This window comes from Rattus rattus, chromosome 10 (genome assembly GCF_011064425.1).
Source record: "Rattus rattus isolate New Zealand chromosome 10, Rrattus_CSIRO_v1, whole genome shotgun sequence".
In the NCBI taxonomy this organism is placed as follows: domain Eukaryota; kingdom Metazoa; phylum Chordata; class Mammalia; order Rodentia; family Muridae; genus Rattus; species Rattus rattus.
In genome coordinates, this window is record NC_046163.1 from 37,910,219 (window position 1) to 37,931,297 (window position 21,079).

The window sequence follows — 21,079 nt, forward strand, 5'->3', positions numbered from 1 at the left end:
CTGATAGAGCTAGCTGGTGTGAGAATTGAAATCACAGGAAGCAGTATTAGCCGGACAACGGGCTTTATTCTGCTTGATGGCTTCTAACAAGCTTTACAAAAGGGTGATGGAGTAGGGGGAGCAACTCCTGGCCACCAGTACAAGACATTTAATTCCAATAATGCTTTGTTTCTATACCCAAATCAAAACTGGGCAACCACATGGTGCCTAAGCCAGCCCCCTCTGGTGACACATCTGGCTTAACAGCTGGGTAACTGAGGAGCTTGATGGGTGTGTGTGTGTGGGGGGGTGATAACAAATCGTGGGGTGCAACCCTCGGCTTCTGCAACTGCTTGTTCGCCATCATAACCATTATAGGGAACATCTGGGTGCTCACAGCGGGGGGCAGCCCTTGGAATTGGCTTTAAATGCTGCCACCTTCCAGCATTCCATCTGCGCTCTTGGGAAAGGGGGATGGCCCAAGCTGGGGGCCTGGCATGTCCTGGGGTTGGGACATTTGTTTAGGAAATTGCAGAATTAGTGTCAGTAAACAGTGCGTATCCTGCTGTGATCTTTGACTGGGAAAGGAGGAGGGAGCAGAGGTGGCTTTTCAGAGATAAATCTGCAGAAGCGCTTAACTCCATGCTAAGGCAAGGTGCCTGGCAGAAGAGACAGAGGCCACAAGCCAAGCAATGGGGAGTGAAGGGAGACAGGGGTCACACTGGTCCAAGTTTCAGAAGTTTCATTAGGGTTATGGAGGAGTGTGCTTGAGAGAGAGATAGACAGACAGACAGACAGACTAGATGGGTAGCAGGAGGATGGATGATGGATGGATAGATAGATAAATAGATGGGTAGATGATAGATAGATAGATGATGATAGATAGATAGATAGATAGATAGATAGATAGATAGATAGATGATAGACATAAGATATTGTAGTTGCTAAAATCCTGAGTTTTGAAATCAAATCTGGACATGCTCTTCGCTCTTCTCCCTTCTACCTGCTCCAACCTGACCTACATGTTTACCCTCTGCCCAATCTGTTAGAATCAGTGTGAATATTAATGGACATCTTCACACAGGCATAAAGAGCCTGTTTGAAAAAATAATAAGATAAAATAAAATAAATAGAATCGTAGAGAGTCTAGAGCAATATCAGGGTTTTCCCCCTGTCCTGGAATGGGGATAACACAGGACGGTTGTGAGAGAAAATGGTACAGGCTTCAGGGTTCCATAAATAGATGTGTCACAAGAAGATGATAGAGACACTCAGGATGCCACAGCCAACCTGCCAAAGATTCAAGTGTGGATTGAATGATTTTAGGAGTCAGACACTGTACCTCAGTTTCCTCTTATGGCTCTCCTCATGGGGTGTTCCGGGGGTTGGGCTAGACATTAAGGTAGGCTGTGTGGCTTCCAAGGGATGTTTTTGAGACCTCAACGTGATGACCCCAGAATTTCCCCACTGTAAGAGTCATCACGAACCTCTCCAAGGCTACAGGAAAAGTCTCCTTTACCTTCTGACTGGCGGCCCTGGCTCACTCCATTCTCCAGCATCGCCAACTGGTACCAAATTTGATAAAGTGCCCTCCTAATGTGGAGTTCAAACAGCACCACTGCTTTCCCTAGTCCACAGGAATCCCTGCTTAATGCATTTTAATTCTGGCCCACCACTTTCCCTCTGCTGCCAGCCTGAGGTCCAATTGGGAAGCAGCACTCTCCACTTGCTTTGTCTTGCCACAGTGCACCGTGCCAGCCCGCTTCAGATCCAGTGGCTTAATGCAAATGTGTGTGAGTTGTGCCCAGAGAGAAGCAAAAAGATAAAAGGAAATTCATGGCTTACTTGCCGGGTGTAATAGTTTCACATGGAGTATGTCAGTGACTGCACGTGGGTCTCCTGCTTACCCTCTTGTGTGGATTCTTTCTGGGTCTGCCAGTGCCCTTCAGGACTCAGCCCTATGAAGGACAGCTCAGGCTGCTATGACCGCCATATCGGAGTGGACTGCTCAGATGGCTTCAACGGCGGCTGCGAACAGCTGTGTCTCCAGCAGATGGCGCCGTTCCCGGACGACCCCACCTTGTACAACATCCTCATGTTCTGCGGGTGAGTTGGAGCAGCCATGAGGTGGCTGGCTGAGGGACTTTCCAGGCTGAAAACTCAGTAGGTCCATGTGAATGGACCAGTCACTCCCTTGGCTCTAAGGAGAGAGCCAGTAGCATAGAATGAGCACTTTGACAGTCTAGTTTAGAGGAACCTTACGGGAAGTCTAGTCCAGTGACTACAGAAACACAGCCTCTGGCTTACCTTAAGGAGACATTAACCACATGGTTTACATAAATCATTGCGCGATTAAACCAAGATGTTCCAAGCTATGCCTTAAAGGAGCTACACTAATAATACGTTTTGTGACAGAAACTGTTCCCGTGGTCCAAAACTTGAGAAAGATTACGTGAATCTGCTAGATTATCAAAGGGGAGGAGTGGTTTTAGAAGAATGGAAACTTCAAAATGCTGCTTCTCAAAGCCCCGGCATCTTACGTACCCCTCCCTCCTTCTGTAAAGTCATTAATCCCTCAGGGTATAATACTCTTCCTGTGAGCAGCTCTCTCCCTGAGCCCTGTGAGGGAACAGAGTGGGCAATAACACTCCATTTCACAGGCTTCTCGCCTGGTGAAGTGAACTATCTCCCTCAAGACTGGAAAGGCAGAAAACGGGAAGATTTGGAACAGAATCCAGGCCCTTTCTGACTTTTTCAAAGCTCTGCAGTTTTCTCGAAATTGAAATTTGTGTCGCTGAGTGAAATTATATTTGAAGTCATTTTCATGCTATATTTATCAAGTAAATAAAGATCTAGCCAAATTCTGCTATGTCCATAGATTGCTTGTCTATTCTTTCCTCTCCTCACTCCCTACTACGGTCTCCCACTCTCCCACCCGGTCCTGTTGCTGCAAGGGCATTGGGTGCTCCCTGCATGTTATACACCACGCTGACCACTGGGCTGAGGAGGAAATTAGCATTTAGGTTTGCATCCTCCTCAAGAATCTCACCATCTAATAAGCTGCAATGAAAATCAATGTTTATCATCATAAAACTATGTTAGGGGCTTGCTAAAAGCCGATGCCCGCTGAGTAACCCACGAGAGGGTTTCCAGTGCACTTGTAATGTTGTTTTATTGTATTTTATCTCATTTCTTTGCAATTGAGCAATCTGTGTATGTAGTTTCTTGTAAAACCCCATTCCACGGATAGAAGCTTGCTCTAAATTTTAATGTTCTCTGTAATGTTACCATTAAGACCGACCCACTTCAATTAATGGAAGCAGACCCGTCCGAAGTTGCCCCTCCTCTTATTAACTGCATAGACATTTCACCACCTGCCTGTGCAGCACCTACGTGTGTGTTAGACATGAGCAACAACAGGATGCCCATCCCTTCTCAAGAAGTTTACTGTGTAATGCTTGGACAGAAGAATGAGAGATGGGGCCAGATGGAGGGGACAGACAGTTGTCAAGATGTTTAAGATGAACTGAGATGGAACCACACACCTTTACCAGCCATCGCCCAGACTCTGGTTTATTTTGGCTAGAGGAAGGAGCCATTTTAAGGTCTCAAACCAGACCTACTCTGACTTGTGGACTCAGTCCTCTGTGGGTCTCGAACTATATCGGTCCCCTGGTCTCATTGGACTTTCTGGTTTCAGTCAAAATTAGGCACGTGGTGGTTAGTGTTGCCCAAGACCCATATGTCTTATCCAGCTGCTAGTTAAGCCCTGATTTAAGGCTCTCGTAGAGAAAGAAACTCACACGCACTTACAATTAAAGAACTCCATTCACACCCGTTAATACAACTGTATAAATGGGAAATGGGATGAGTTAGCAGTGAAGGTTGTTTGCCTATGGTCCTCATTCCCACCTCTGCTAATAAAAATAGCCACGTTTAGCCAGCACGAGCTGTACCTTCAGCGTGGTGTGAGTTCTATACGTTGAATACATGAATTAATTTCCTCAATTCCCAGTACAACAGTTACTTCCCACACCTTTCTGGCAGTTTTGAAAACGAAGTCTCAGGAGAGTTTAATCAGCTGACCCAGAGTTACCCAGTTAAGGGCAGCGTTAATGTGACACTGTTGTGCGTTACTTCTTAAAACTATGATCCTTTGTTCCTCTGTAAAGAAGTGAATTTTTTAATTCATCACAATTACTCCAGATAGTGGGAAAACGATGCACTCAGTATCATAATTGTCTTAAATTTTTAAATCTGTTCTATTTCTAAAGAGGGACACAATTTTTTAAAACAATGACAGCCTTATTAAAGAATTAAGTCTTACTTGAGTTAACAAATGTATCTTACTTATAACTACAAATAAAGTCCAATTAATGACTTACAAGTCACTGACCCACTATTACCAAATTAATATTACGTTCCAATTAGAGCAATACAACATGGAAAGCATCCACCCAGGAAGCAGTTGATGGTTTATGGAGCACACAGTAGTCTGGCTTCTCTTTAGTTCAGAATGTCAATGCTGAATTGAAGACCGTTTGTATGACTTGCTGATTTGTTTGTATGCATTCAAACAGAACACAGCGAGAAGATCATAAATCTTCCTCATTTCTTAGTTGACTTAACACAGGATCGGTTTACAGAGTTATTAATTTCTTAAGCACAGTGTCACTCTTTTGCTGCCTAATTACTTTACAAACAAATGCCAACTGTCCACAGAATGTGCTTGAGAAAAATGTGGGCATACCTTATACTTAAGTATGTCAATTCACTTAGATGCTGATCTCCTTTAATTCTTAAATTTGATTTGGAAATCAGAAGGCTAGGACAGGCAGACGCACCCAAGTCCTAAAAGACTTATCTTCTAAGAAAGAGTAAAACAAGAAAAATGTGACCATGATGGAAAGAAACTGAGACTAAGGACTTAAAGGACTAAGATCCAATTAGATTATTCCTAGTTGGGGTCATCCAGTATCTTTCCTAAGGTATTGCGTCCCAATTTGCTGAATTGCCTTTGTCCTGAGGAGTCAATGATGAATACTTTCTTATCTTGTGTTCTCTGTTTTATTAGGTGTATTGAAGACTACAAACTTGGTGTGGATGGGCGCTCTTGCCAACTTGTCACAGAGACCTGCCCAGAGGGAGGTGATTGCGGGGAAAGCAGAGAGGTTCCCATGAATCAGACTCTCTTTGGAGAAATGTTCTTCGGTTACAACAACCAGTCCAAGGAAGTAGCCAGTGGACAGGTGCTAAAAGGAACATTCAGGTGAACTTCATATGCAGAAAGCTCTTTTTCAGGGGTGTTGATGTGTCCTCCTCTCCGAAGAGCCTTATTCTAAGCATAAAGTTATATATCTTGGATCATGGTGAATGTGATATGCCTAAAGATACAGATTGCTTTCTTGCCCACAATCCTATTCACATCTACACTCTTCGTTCAAGAATCCAAGAAACATGCTCCTTCTGGGTGTACGGAAAAGCCCTAAAAGAAATCTTACCTTCAAGATTTCATGTTGCAGCCACACCAAAATGTTCAAGTTCTATTCTAACTCCAAATGTTAAGACCTGGCTTAAGAAAGTCCAGAACAGCAGTTCTCTGTGCTCAAGGGATTCTTGGACATCACTGGACCTCTTCAGGGAGCACTGAGGCCCCACCCATTAGAGAACTAAATTTCCTTCATAGATGTCAACTAAAACAACACGTTGTAATAAGTTGGATTCAGTTGCAAGAATCCAGTTGTTTTCTACTAAGTAAGATATTTAAAAAATAAAATAATGTCATTCCCCTCTTTCCCATAAAACAACTTAATATTGAATGGGCTTATTAGTACTTTTATGTGAATTAATTTTTTAAATTTCTCTTTTAATTTCTAACATGGTAAATATTGACAATTATGTTCATAGCTAAGTATTTGGAACATTTAGTTATTTTGCAGATTATAAAGCACTCCTGAGGACAAAATATTTGAGCCATTTATTTTGACTCTTTTTTTTTTTTTTTTTTACAAATTCTTTATTTGACCATTTGACTTCTGCTCTTGTTCTGTTTGGGGCTATTTTTGAATCACTGTCTATGAGATGATGATGATAATGGTGATGTCAATATTCAACATGAAACACAACTTGGTAGCAATCTAAGCCTTGGAAACTCTTGCTAACAAATTGGAGACAATTTTCAAAATAATTCCTGTTTCTGTTATGAACAGGAGATTTTACAAGTATTTTTTTTTCACTTTCGTCAATGGCATTGATTTGCCAGGGCAAGAAGTGTGGTATCAGAATTGATCTTGTGATGGCCTAAGTCTTCTCTGTAGTCTACAGATGTAATGGAGAATGCTGATATCTTGTAAAGAGGGAGTCAGAGGGAAAAACTGGGGTGGGTGGAGGGAAACATTCTCTACTCTGCCAATAAAGGTTTTCAGCTGATTTGCCTCTTATCTCTGTGCCCCCTTACTCCCATTTACTTCCCTTATTCATACAACTCTGTCATGATGTGAGTACCAAGGAGAGGCATGACTTTCGATAAAAAAAAAGACTTATTATGACTGTGTGTTAAAATATAGACTCCCTGCTGAGGGGTACCATGGACACTCAGAAAACCAAGATGTGCTCTGTTTCTAGACAAAACAACTTTGCTCGTGGTTTAGACCAGCAACTGCCAGATGGTCTTGTGGTTGCCTCTGTCCCACTGGAGAATCAGTGCCTAGAGGAAATCTCGGAGCCCACTCCTGACCCTGACTTCTTGACCGGTAAGAGTGCCTTCACTTTCCCAGCCAAACCCAGACAGCTGTCTATAGTTTGTTAAAATCATGCCACCAGCTTGACTATGCCCTTATGTGTTTCTAAGTCAGTGGCTTCATTGAAACATGATAAACTTGGTTATAAAATCAAACATTATTAGGATTGTCAGTAAAATTGTCAATATTCTCATAGAATTGCTACAATATGCTGTGACAATTTTTTTTTCTTGCTAAATTCTATAGGAACTCATCAGAAAAAAATGTCATAATAGAGGCATTTGCATGCCAAGGTTTTGTCTGTTAGAGGTATGTAGGTCATGGCGACAGAGAGAAGATGGATTGCATTTCTCCCTCTAAATGTGCATTAATAGTGTGGTTGAGTTCTCTGCAAAGAACTTATGGAGCAGTGAGATAAGACAGATACTTACAGAGTTTTGTTATCCAGTGACCTTATGTTTGAATCTGGCTGTTACATGAAGGCCTCCTGATCTCTCAGCTCGTGAAGGAGACAATAAAGCCTCCTCCCTATTCTTCCATTCCACGGTTTCTCCTCTCAGCCTATAAGGGACAGAGATGTAGCTTGATCAGCAGAGGCAGGACCAAAGGGTGTAATGTTCCTTTCCTGGTCTTGGCTTCTGGCTAGATCCTCTTTGAGCTAAGAAGGGACTTCAGGTGTCCCATGAACTGTAGAAAATCAGTGACTTGGGATTAGGCATCATTTGCTAGGACAATATGCATGAGTTCAATTTCTTCACTATACCTCTGCCTTGTTCATTCTGTCTTTCTTATTCTCTACCTGCTGCCTCTTTTCCTCCATTTTCTAAGGAATGGCTGAGCCTTCAGCAGACACCAGGGGTTAGAGGTGGTTCTTCCCAAGGGAATGAAGTGTAGTAATAATTAGCATGCGCTCTGGACCCTGACAGCTGAGATCGGCTCCTTACAGGTCTAAGTTCAGGCCAAGCTACTTAACTTCTCTGTGCTTGGGTTTCCCTTACCCTTAAAAATGTGGATTGCCAGAGAAAGGACTGGAAGAGCTTGAAGGGGCTCAAGACCCCATACGAACAACAATGCCAACCAACCAGAGCTTCCAGGGACTAAGCCACTATCCAAAGACTATACATGGACTGACCCTGGGCTCCAACCTCATACGTAACAATGAATATCCTAGTAAGAGCACCAGTGGAAGGGGAAGCCCTTGGTCCTGCCAAGACTGAACCCCCAGTGAACGTGATTGTTGGGGGGAGGGCGGTAATGGGGGGAGGATGGGGAGGGGAACACCCATATAGAAGGGGAACACCCATATAGAAGGGGAGCGGGAGGGGTTAGGGGGATGTTGGCCCGGAAAGCGGGAAAGGGAATAACAATCGAAATGTAAATAAGAAATACTCAAGTTAATAAAGAAAAAAAATGTGGATTGGAACACTGCCTTCCTTATAGAACTGATACGAGAGACTAACACTCACAAAAGTGGTTTCTAACACATTGTGACATCTGTGTTTATTAACTAAATAAATGTACTGATGAAAAGTACTGTTCAGCATGTATAAACAACTTGTGTCTATATACCGTGGTAAATGTGGCTAGCATAAAATGATAAACTTACTTAAAACACTATGAGATATTTTGATAATTTTTGCTTTTTTTCTTATCCTTTTCTTTTTACTCTTTTTTTCCTTTTATTTATACTCCACTGTAGATGACAACGTTGTGACTCAATAATATCATGTCTCAATGTCAAAAAAGTTGCCCATGACTCTTACATGTCTTCCCTATAGTAGGAAAGAAAGCAACATAAAATAATAATAATAATAATAATAATAATAATAATAATTAGATATGTTCTGGACTTTCAAGAAATACCTTCAAAATAAAGTCAGTTGCCCATAAAGATTGACTATACACATATACACATATGAATACAGAGAGAGAAAGAGAGAGAGAGAGAGAGAGAGAGAGAGAGGAGAGAGACAGAGAAACATAGAGCCAGAGGCTAAAAGGTCCTCATAAATCTCTAACATCACTTTCCATTTATTTACCGAAAAGCACTTCTCTCTCTCTCTCTCTCTCTCTCTCTCTCTCTCTCTCTCTCTCTCTCTCTCTCTCTCTCTGTGTGTGTGTGTGTGTGTGTGTGTGTGTATAAAAGAAGCTTGGGGGCTGAGACCTATCCACAGGGCAAGTTTCATGCCACCAATAAATTACTTAAAGACTCATTCAGGAGTCACACACACCCCTCCCCCCACGTTTATGTTTGATTTTGGAAGTGAAGATTGTTCTGCTATTACCAGGCCAGGAGGATACCCAGCACAGCTTAGGGTGATACCAGCAGCTTTTCAGCTGGAGTGAGGGGAATAGAGCTGAGAAGCATCAGAAGCACCTGTATTTGAATCCACACCTTTGAGATAAGGGAGAGCTTCAAATTGCATTCTTAGCACAACAGAATTGTATTTTCCCCTGTGTTCTCGGACCTTTCTTCACATGGCTTAGCAGAGTTAGAAAAGGAAGAGAGAGAGGGGGGTGGGAGAGAGAGAGAGAGAGAGAGAGAGAGAGAGAGAGAGAGAGAGAGAGAGAGAGAGAGGTTGAGACCCTTTTAATCTGCATGGCTCCAAAGAAGAGAGAATAGGACACACGGAGGGAATGCACAGTTCCTGACCTGGCTGCTTTTCTACCCAGCTTTTAACCTATTTTCGTAAAGCAGAACTAGAAAGGGCGTGCCTTTCTGTGATAGTAGTAAAGAGTGAACTCTTTCCCTTGTGTTTATAAAGCCTAGAACAACTAGAAGGATTGATTAAAGATATGGCTGACCCAATACCTGCCGTAGTCTCTAGTTCTGGCAACGGTTTAGTGACAGCTTTTCATGTGTTAATACAGTGAACCTTTCTGTCCCACTGTGTTGTTATGAGTCATAATCCTCCCAAACCTACAAGCTCGGAAGGTTTTAGAGCTAAAGTGATCTTCAGAGTTCTGTCTCAGCATTTCTAAGCATGGCTTTTGCTTTTCTCTGACTTCGAATATGTTCAGAAATCTGCATGCGGCATCCTCCCCTCAATAATTTACATCACCTTAGTATAGCAAGCCTGCAGGCAAGAAATCCCCTTCACTTTAGTTAACCCAGCAATCCCCAATCCTATTCAATTAGAGAATCCTTTGCACACAGACCATCTGGCAGAATTATTAAATAACACTGGAAATACAGATTTATAAATCTTCGTTGGCTTCTTCGGAATAACAGTTAAATACTCTAAGCTCCCCGGGCCTTTCCATTGTAATAGGCTGCATGCAAATGAAGAAAGGCCAATCAAATGGTACCAAACAGGTAACTGCTATTTATTCTGGGCTGGTGATAGCAAGGAACGCAGCGGCTATCATGCATGTTTTGGCACAGCCTTAAAAGTTGGAAGAAAAGTGGGAAAGCTTCATGATGAGAAAGGGGGGGTTACAAGGGTGACTGGCAGCTGTTGACATGGGGAGACTGTAGATAAGCTCACTGGGACCTCTGCCATGGCCTTGGGGCACAGATTAGTCAGTTATTAATAAGATCCTGGGTGTTTGAATGAATGGTTGTAGGAATAATCATTGGGCCTCTCAAGTCATATGCTAGGGAAGGGCTGGCTTTCCACACAACTGGTTTGTGGGTTTTAGGTTTGCTCCCTGAATGAGTTGGTAGAGACTGGCCTAGTTTTCCATTTAGTGTAAGCGCATTCCAAAAATAACAATAAAATAAACCCGAGCGAATGTCATGGACACTCCGGGAAAGAAACCCATGCATGCTAGAAAGCGCATAATTTATTCTTCCCTTTTGACTAGGTGAAGAATTATCTGTGAGTAGGCATAGACATTTCCCAAGCATTAACAGTTAGGTAGCTGCTTCCCTGGCTACAGTGGAGCCTGAACATAGCCACTGGAATTGTGCTTAGAAGTTAAGTAACCACGTCTAGTTAGCTCATCCTAGGTAGAGGTGGGATAGCATTATGCCTATCTCCAAATACCCAGGTGTCATACTAATTCTTAAATCCTCGGTGTTGTTTTAGGATGAAGTCCATAAAGTCACAGCAATGTCTGCATTGAGAAATGTCAAATACATATGTAGGGGTAGAGGGAGAGGTGGGGTGGGGACAGAAAGGTGACAATGTCACAGGGACATGCTTGCTCCTGTTGATTTATTCCCTCCTAAATTGTTTTATGTTCATAATTTTATTCTGCTCTGGCTACTTACCTGTTTAGTAAGTGAGATAAATACCCATTTTTTTCAGATACAAATACAGACCATGTTCATCACTTGCCTGATGTTATATGAGATCACAAAATTGCAAAAGAAACTAGAATTCATTCCAGCTGCACCTCTGACTTTGCAGATTAAACATCTGGGAAAACAAAGTGTCCCAAAGCCAAGTAGCCAGACAGAAGCTACTTGGGTTGTGAGACGAAGACATGATAGACATCAAAGTAATTGTCATTCTGAAATGTTCAGCTGTAGTAACAGTATTAGCCTTGGAGCCTGGTTTCTTATGTATTATTTTTTCTACCAGGACACAGTTCAATTAAAGGACTCTACCCTCCATTGTTGAAAATCTTGGTGTACTAGACTTGGTGTGTTTTATACATAGGCATTATCAGACAGCAACAGAGTGACTACTCTGATATAGACACTGAATTAAATGGCTCTGCACTGCCCATGTGTTTTCTGTGTTAATGAATTGTACCTTTCAGGTAATGAAGTCTTACATTTGTTAAGTTTGAATTTCATTTGTGTGCCTTTGAAGTCAACATGAAGGTGAAAAGCCAAAGTTGGTAGTCATTTGAATGTTATCAAAAAGCTTCGTACCTTGAAAGTTGAACATTCAAATGAGAACACCAAAACCTTCTCTTCATTGCATGAATCTTCTTTTTGATTACCTGAGAGAAAATTTAAGTTGCTCCACTAAGCAACTTGTCTTGACCTTTCTTCCTTTTACCAATGATTCTCCCCACATGATTCACACAGAAATGGAAAGTTGGTAATTACTCACCTAATTTGATCAGAGTTGACAAGCAGCTAATTAATCCTGCCCACTCTCCATTTCATTTAGGTATTATATTAGTTGATTTAGTCTGAAGAAGCATAAGCCAAAAAGGGCTGAAGAATTGACTGCAATTGTCTATTTCACTGCCATACTTGTTCACACACAGTCTATGTATCATGCACAGTGTGTCATGTACACTTGAAGTATGCATTTGCATATGTGTACATGTATGCACACAGTTAGGTACATGTCAGTTACAGAAATGAAGCTAAAATTGTTTTTTTTTTAAATAAACTCAGGAAGACATTATTTTATTTCCTTTGGCCCAATTATTTTGTTCCTCTAGGATATTATATTTTTAGTAGTGGTTAGAATTCAAATTGGAGAATTCTTTCTCCCAGCTCTTAAGAAAGAGCACATCATTGATAATGTGTAACAACTCTAAGGAGTCATGTGTTGAGAGGAACTTGGGCAACAGACTTAGCTTCTCAGAATCTCGATTTTTCTCATAGGTAATGGGCACCTTAAATACATAACTTATTGCCTGGCACATAGATGGTGCTCGATATTTGGCTGCCACTACCCTTTGATGACTTAGTTACCTTGACACTGTCCTTTCTGGGAAAAGGGAAATAAGCATAATCAGCCTCAGAATAATTAAAGTGTAAATACCAAATATAAATCAGTTAAATGACACAAAAATCAATGTTATAGTTACGTGAACTGAGTCAATTACTACATTTTTTTTGAGACTATGAATCTGGCATTATAATAAGTCTAGGGTTGAATATAAATTTATTGTTTAGATTTTATAATATAGTGAGTAAGGAGCTTGGGCCTAGGTTCAGGCATATCTGGGACCCCACCCTACCTTAACCTAGTGTCCTGGACACTTTATATACACGCCCTCTCAGGGTGTCAATGTCTTCATTTGGCAGGTATAGATAATAACACCTATAGCAGAAGGATCAAATGGTTTAACATATGCAAAGTGCTTAGCAAAATGCCCAGCAGAGATCAAGAGTTCAACAGCGGATGGTTGTTACGACTGACTACTCTCCTGGAAAGTCTCTCCATCAAAGAGCCCTTCATAATTTTCTCACCATTACATCCTTAGCTTAATTGAACTGGGTCATGCTTTTCAACTTGGGACTTGTGAGTCAGCCTCACACAGTGACCTTCTGTCTCCTCTATCCCCAGGGATGGTGAACTTCAGTGAAGTGTCTGGATACCCGGTGCTGCAGCACTGGAAGGTTCGGTCTGTGATGTACCACATCAAACTCAACCAAGCGGCCATCTCTCAGGGTGAGCACTACAGCAAGCCTTCCCCCCAGGCTTGGAAATTTCTTTCCAAAGAAATCATTCGGCTCAGAAGTAGACTAACACACAGCCGACTCTATGAGACGTGCAACCAATGCGAACAGATTGACTCTTCCGGGCAAATGAATAGAATGGGATTATTTTCTACACACAGATTACATTGCAAGGCGTATCTTATACTATAGAATTGGCAAGGCTGGAACCAGCGAAAATATCATTTTTTCTGTGATTATTCAGAGTGAGGAGAGTATTTTTTTAAAGTGGGATTTTCATAGATTGTCAGAATAAGCATTTGAAAGAACAAAACCACCATTTAAAGATTTCATGTGATGTCTCCTCACCCCCTGCCCCAACAAAAAAACACAAGTAGCCGGAAGAAAGTGAAAAGAAAGAAATAGGAAATGAGGCATATCCTAAACAGCAAATGTGATAGAGCGATTTCTATAAAAAACAACAGAAAAATCTGTCTATACCTATATGCAGTAATAGGTGTTACACTCTATTACATAGAATGTAGTGACATATAAACATTGCAGCTACACTATATCTAATAAGGAGTAGTGACTTCTCAGCTTATTTAGGGTCCTAGAGTCAGCAGAAGGAAGGTAGAATCTCAGGGTCAGTAGAAGGAAGGTAATTGACCATTAAGAATCCCGAAAGCTGGGCTTTAATCTCAGCACATGGGATGCAGAGACAGGTGGATCTGAGTTCTAGAACAGCCTGGTCTGCCAAGTGAGATCCCGGACAGCTGGGGACACGGCGAAACCCTGTCTCAAAATAACAAAGTAAAACAAAACAAAACAAAATCAAACAAACAACTCAAAAAGAATTATGGAAAATGAGACACATCCTCAAAAAGAATGTTTAGAAAAGAGGGATGAAAAGAGCTGGCCAGATAAAGTATTAGAGCTGGAAGATTTACTACTGACCATTTTCTCCCATGAGGCTGTTGAAGAAAAGCAGAAACTACAAAGAGAATTAGCTGCGGTGAAGAGACACACAGAGTTCTGCTGCTCATCATTTTTCCACTTCTTTTTCATTTGTTTTTCGTACAATAAAATAGAAGTATTGTTTCAGTGACCTTTCCTACCTATATTCTTCCCTTGTCTTTTCATTACCCATTTCTTAGTCAAATGTTTTGCAAACGTTTTTGGTCCCTGTATTCCTTAGTTTTTGTTTTTTTTTCACTGATATGACAGAAAACACATGATATAATTAACTTAAGAGTCACGGCCACATTAGAGAAAGCATGGTGGCACAATCTGGCGACACCTGGCCACACCGTGTCTGCACTTAGAAAGCAGAGAGAGATGCATGCTGGTTTTCACCGTGCTTTCCCTTTGTATTCTGTCCAGAAACGGAGCCCATGCAATGGCACCACCCAGAGCTAGGGTAGGTCTTCCCACCTTCTCTCAGTTATTATTTTACTGAGATAAAACACCATAACTTCAACTTCAGGAGGAAAGGGTTTATTGGATCTTACACTTTCTCATTAATGGAACATCACTGAAGGAAACTGAAGCAGGAACTCTAGGCAGGGACTGAAGATGAAGCCATGGAGGAATGTTGCTTACTTGCTTGCTCCTTGATGGCTTTCTCAAATTATTTTCTTATACAACTAAAGCCCACCTGCCAAGGCTTGACATCACCTGCATTCCACATCAATTATTAATTAAAAAAAAGTACTCAACAGACTTGTTTATAGGCAAATCTTATGAAGACATTTCTTCAATCTTCCTCCTCCTCCTTCTCCTCCTCCTCCTCCTCTCCCTCCTCCTCCTCCTTTTTTCTTCAATATATCAATATATCTAGGTTTACACCAAGTTAACAAACACCAAACAGGACACACATCAACTAACTTAAACTAGAAACTCCTTCATACACATGCTCAGAAACTCATTACCTAGATGATTCCAGAGCCTGTCAAGTTGACAATCAGTATTAGACATCACAGTCTTTACCCAAAGAATATTTCTTTTTATTTTATGACCCTGCGCTTCACCCACACCCACATTCACACAACAAATGTATCATAAAATAACGCTTCATCTTAGGATGTAAAATGTTCCTTGCTAGTATTTGTTTCTATTTTAGACTAAGCTGTTCTCTTTCTATTTTTAAAATGCGATTAATTGAACTGACTAAATTGGCTTAGTGTCATGAACTGCAGTTTTAGGGGATACAAAAACCATTTACTTAATGGTTGCAGGAATCAGAATTTGCACTCCTCTGCTTAACTTGAATAAAATTAAACAACACAACCAACATACTTGAAAAGATATCTATTTGGGAATGGGAATATTTATTTCAGTTAAACAGAAATGCATGAGATTCCTATCTAGCTCTCAAATACTACTTTAAGTCACAGGGTCACATTTGGGTCCAAGTTGCCTAGGAATCCATGTATACCTAACGGGTGAGTTCCCATCCTTATTTTTCCCATAGCCTTCAGCAACGCTCTTCACTCCTTGGATGGGGCTACATCTCGTGCAGATTTTGTGGCCTTATTGGATCAGTTTGGTAACCATTACATCCAGGAAGCTGTCTACGGCTTTGAGGAATCCTGTTCTATATGGTACCCAAACAAACAAGTCCAGAGGAGACTCTGGCTGGAATATGAAGACATCAGTAAAGGTGAGTGGCCTGCCCAGTGGCAAATTTTACACCTGAGCAAGTCCTATCTGCCCACATGCAATCTGTACGGCCAAACGTAAAGGTTCCATTGGAAAAGGATTAATTCCAATTGCCCTCCATTCTGTGTACTTAAATGCAAAATCTCTAAGGTCGGTTTGCTAAAATCAAACCTTAAAATGAGGATATTAGATGATGGAGAATGGAATTGTAACCATATGTTTACTATGTTAGTTAATATAGAGAGTCCACTAACAGTTGACAGCCACCATCCATTCTGATGCTGTGAAGTAGGAGAGAAGGGGGAGAGAATGTTCCAGTCCATTTACCCACAGCAACGCCAACATATTGCCTCTTAGCCTCTCACAGGAATGACATGCTAGGTGCCTTCTTGTTCATTCTTGCACTATATTTAGGTTTATTTTCCATTTTTCCTATTGATTTGTGTTTAGAAGAAATGTCATAGTGTTGGATGACAGGCTTAAAAATAAACATTGTCTCTGCTCTCGCAACAGCAAGTGAATGACCAACAAATGTGATCCTGAAAACGTTCAAACCTTCTGAGGTCACTTTGTTGTACAGTCGTGGTGCTGTCCTAAGTATTTATAATCCCATCAAGACTGATTTAGCATTGCCATTCTTGGACTTCCTGCTGAGCCGATCTGCAGGATATTCTGATGAGAGCTGGTTATGGACTTGTGAGCTGCTAACAGGGAAGTCTTGAACTGACACAACAAAATTCAAGAAATGGGATACCTGAACCATCATGCATCAAGACGTCCTTCGAGACTAGGATCTCTCTTAACAAAGAGCTGTTATGGCTGTGGCTCGAGTGTGCCAGTTTCTGCAAGCTCCATACAAACTCATTCACCTTTCTCAACAGGATGCAGAAGTGTTGGGCTTCTCTTCTGGTTAGCATCTTTTTTCCCAGGACCAAAAGATTAATCTCTGAGCTACTGTGGCTGTAAAAATAATCCCCTAAGCCAGAGTCCTCCAAAGTCATGATACAACAGCCTCGGCTTCTCAAACTTGGGAATCTAAACAATGTTCTGAAACCAATTTGCCAAGAAAACGGTGTACTTTAAATGTCTGTAGATAAGATCAGCGCCAGCTGCCAGAGCTTCCTCACGTCTCCATTCCCCAGTCCAGGGACTGAATCACAGCGGTTCCTACTTGACAAGGGTTCAGTGGTTGCCAAGGCCTGGTATTTCTGGGAGACAAGCATCTGACCTTTCCCCAAGCTCCTGCCTCTACATGTTGCTTCTCTCCAAGGACTATACTGTCCTTAAAGAGAAATACTGAACCCAGAAGGGAAATTTCATCATAGCCTTGGCACTGGGCCTGGCTTTCCTTTGATGGGAAGCCTCCCTTGCCACTGAGGATCCAGCTTTGCCACAATCCAACTGCTGACTTTACTTCTCAGAAATATGATTTATCTCTCTTCTCACTTGTCGTTTTCCTTCAAGAGGCATTCAGTCATTGTAGTTTGCCTTAGCTATGCCTGCCATGTAAGAAGCAAGGGTGACTACTGCCCATGTTCACCCTGCCGTTCCCCATTCTTGAGACTTCTCTGTGAGCTATTGGAGTCATCTATTTTGTTGTCTGTCCTGGTTCTTGGGTTTAAATCTGGGGCACTGATGTCCCTTAACTCTAAAACACAACCATTCGCTGCTATTACTGTTGCAGTTATCGCTTCTTGCAGTTGTCGCCGGTGGTGACAGTGGAGATAGTAACTGGTGTAAAAGCCCTTCTGATACAGACTTTAAAGTGGGCATCATTGTGGCCACACAACATGGGCACTGATGAAAGCTCAGAGGTGCATGGGTTAGGCCGGACCTTTAGAAGACAGCTTTCCACCCAGTAGTGGTTTTTATTTCTCATGATGCCACTGTGTGGTTTGGCATTTGGGATTAACTACTTCTACATGAATCGTTTGGAACCTGTGAAAAACTATACTTCTAATTCTTCTAAGATTAGACTTGACCACTTTCTCTCTTTCTCTTTTTCTACCCCTCCCCCCTTTCATTCTTTCTTTCTCACAAAGTAGCACAATTCAAATAGAATTTCCTACTCATTCGTGGCCCTGTATATCAATCTCTAAAGTTACTCGGGTCTCCTTTCATCATCCTTTACCCTCGAATCCAGAAAACAGGAATTTCTTCCACCTCAGACTAACCGCTCTGCCTGCACTTTGGCTCCCAGCTGTCCTGTTTCACCTCACCCCATGATCGTCAGCTGTGTCCTTATTAAGTCTTTACTATCTTTTTGGCCACTGAATTCTCTCTTCCCAACGTTAAGTCTTTGAAAACTCATCTGCTCACAAGCATGAGCCTTTTTACAACTGTTTACTTTAAACACATGCTCAATACATTTCTTGAGAGTTTCTATGCCATTCCTCTGCTGCCTCTCATTGACTTCACTGCACTCTTCTGATTGCTTTTTAACAGCACTAGAGGAGAAAACCAAGGACTTTTTAATCAGAGTGTCACTAGCATTTATTCTATGACCCTCCATCTATCTTATCTATAGACTTTCTATCATCATGTCACTCCTTAAAAATCCTCTCTTCACACGATGTTGCCATTGCTGTTCTGTTCATATTCTCTTCCTATTCATATTCTGTTCCTATGTTCTTTTCCTCTATTTTTACACATTTTCCCTTACTCCTTTAAGGAAATCATTTACATCTAGTATAAGGATGCAAAGTTTTCATGTTTCGAATATTTGTTCTCTCTCTCTCTCTCTCTCTCTCTCTCTCTGTGTGTGTGTGTGTGTGTGTGTGTGTGTGTGTGTGTGTGTGTGTGTGTGCACGATGCATATCTGTGTGTTTGAAACTGCTGGGATGCTAGTGCCCTCGGAGACAAAGGGAAGGTATCAGTTCCTCTAGAGCAGGAGTTACTGGTGGTTCTGAGTCACCCAATTTGCATGCTAGGAACTGAACTCTAGTCTTCTGAAAGTGCAACAAATATTCTTAACCCCTGGTCCATGTCTCCAGCCCCCTTTCATCTTTACTGTTCCTTCCCTCTTCACTGGTGTTTGGTGATTTCCATCTAAGTCCTTCTCAGCTACCACCCCAAAACCTTTCCTTTCCTCCAAGAATCAGTACTTCATTGCTACTGAATGTTTAAGGCTTCTGCATGCATCTTCTCCAGGAACTCCAGGGACCAACATCTAGATTCCCTGTAACCACTAGATTCTAAAACCATGAATGGCCCAAGATTTAAAGTGAAGAGTCTTTGTTCTTCCTATCCTTTGCACTAAACCACTATGAAGTTCCGACCTCTTCACCACCTAGATATTTTCTTAACACATCTCCTATTTTGCTTTTCCTCAAGGTTGCGGTTACGATATCAATTGCTATAGCAATGATTCGGATTAGAGGGAGTGAAGGGGAAGGGGAGAGAGTTAGAAGCTCGTATATGGTGTGCTGTAATAGATAGCAGGAGTTAAGTATAGATACGCGCTGCACAGTTGGGTAAATATAGCTAGCTACAATGTTACATTCTAAACAGCTAGAAGTGAATATTTAAGTATATTCATCATGAATGAGTGATCAAAATTTAAGGTGATGGATATGCTAATCGCCTCACTTTGGCTATTACATCAAACATACATCATGCATATATATAATATGCATCATTCAATACATCATGTTGTACTAGTAAATCTGTATAGCTATTATATCAATAAGAACGCCATTTAAATGGCTTCCTCTTGTAACTCCTTTGCTTCTGTTTCCTGCCATTTCACTACATTCTAAAATTCACCATCTGTTACCTTTTAAAAATGCAATTTAATGGCATCGCTCCTCAGCTTGAAGCCACCACACACTTACTCGTTCCTGCTGTCTCCACATGAGAAGTGCAGCTTTGCTCCCTGTATCGGTTTCCTGTGGCTGCTGTAACAAATTACAAGAGCTTGAAGTCTGAGAATTAAGTTATGCTCTGCTAGTTCTGGAGGTCAGAAGTCCAGGACCGGGCTCAGTAGGCTGAAGCTTGCAAGGCTGACTTCAGAAAGAGAGGGTAAGAGCTTCTTGAGAACCCGAATCTCCCCCATTTGCCTCTGAAGTTCTTTGCACTTCTGAGCCTTGAGGCTTGTAGCTGTCCATCTTCCCAACCTTGCCTGCCATGCTGGATCCCCCTCCTTCTCTGAAGAACTAACTAGAGTGATGCCATTTTCAGGCCTTCCCAGCCCCAGGCACAGTTCTTTGCAGCGTGTTCCCTGCTTCTATCATACCTTACAGATTCTTTGCAGCATTCTTACATTCACCCGTGTTGTATTTCCTCATAGGACTGTCTCCCATAACAATGGCCTTGGCAGCACTAACTGTATTTCTATCTGGAATTTTAAGTGTATTTGTCTAAAATATTCAAAGTGCATTAAAACAGTATAAAATGAAAAACAAAATTTTCCCCCACTCTTTCCTAGTACTCTACTCATCAGAGGGAAGAAGACAGTTGTTACTAGACAATGTTTATTGTCTAGACATCTGGAGTTTCTATTCTTTTCCATTTATACGTGAATGAACAAATCGTAGAAGAGATAAATTAGGTATAATCTTACATGTATGTGTGCGATGTATGTATCCAAATACATATACACATAAATAACATATAAAGTCCTTTAATTCTTTTCTTGCTGTACATCTATAGATAGGAATATCTACATGTAGATACATATAGAAAGGTGTATATGTATATACAAATTCACACATAAGCACATCTAAGGCATATATAAAAAATTCATATGTAATATGAATATCGCTTTATTTATATAAGAGAGCAAACTGGCTGTTTACCTGAAGAATGATTAGCGATAAGTATAATAGAGCTTTATTTTTTATGGTGATAACTTCCATATTTCTTTTCCAACAACAAATATGTACCTCTTCTATAATAAAGTCTTATAAAATATTAAAAGCTATTTTATAAAAAAAATTGTTATCTTTAGTGGAAACCTATCACACTAACCTAGAAAATCAAAAGATACAATGTTTCTACACGTCTTAACCTACAAAATCAAAAGACAATGTTTCTACACGTCCCTCAGCATTGGCATGGTGGTAACCTCAACCTTTGGGAAGTAGATACAGGAGGATAACAGTTTCAAGCCTCTCTCTGCCACAGAACAAGTTTAAAGCCAGCCTGGATTAAGTGAGACTCTGAATATAAAACACAAAACAACACCCACATCCCACTCCCAAAATAAAAGAAAGAAAAGGGAAAAGGAAAAAAAAAAAACCTCTGAACATTGACTCGAAGTCTGGAAAGAAACGCAAAGCAGTATGACCACATCACATTAGTTTCTAAGTTTTCATCCCCAAGGGAGTGCCTGGCATACAATTAGCTCCCACAGACTGGTCAAGGCATAAACCTTTTACCTTCCCTTACTTCAGACGAAAACGGG

The 21,079-nt window shown here is 41.2% G+C and overlaps 1 protein-coding gene across 5 annotated transcripts in view; it reads left to right on the plus strand.

The window, feature by feature from the left end:
* Positions 1-21,079, plus strand: part of Astn1 (astrotactin 1) — a 307,737-nt gene that overhangs the window by 222,779 nt on the left and 63,879 nt on the right. For all 5 annotated transcript variants that reach the window (XM_032914598.1, XM_032914599.1, XM_032914597.1 and 2 more), the window contains 5 exons: positions 1,919-2,085; positions 5,054-5,248; positions 6,604-6,731; positions 12,923-13,027; positions 15,488-15,676. In XM_032914598.1, the coding sequence (XP_032770489.1) occupies positions 1,919-2,085; positions 5,054-5,248; positions 6,604-6,731; positions 12,923-13,027; positions 15,488-15,676 (784 nt within the window). The remainder of the gene's footprint in view (positions 1-1,918; positions 2,086-5,053; positions 5,249-6,603; positions 6,732-12,922; positions 13,028-15,487; positions 15,677-21,079) is intronic.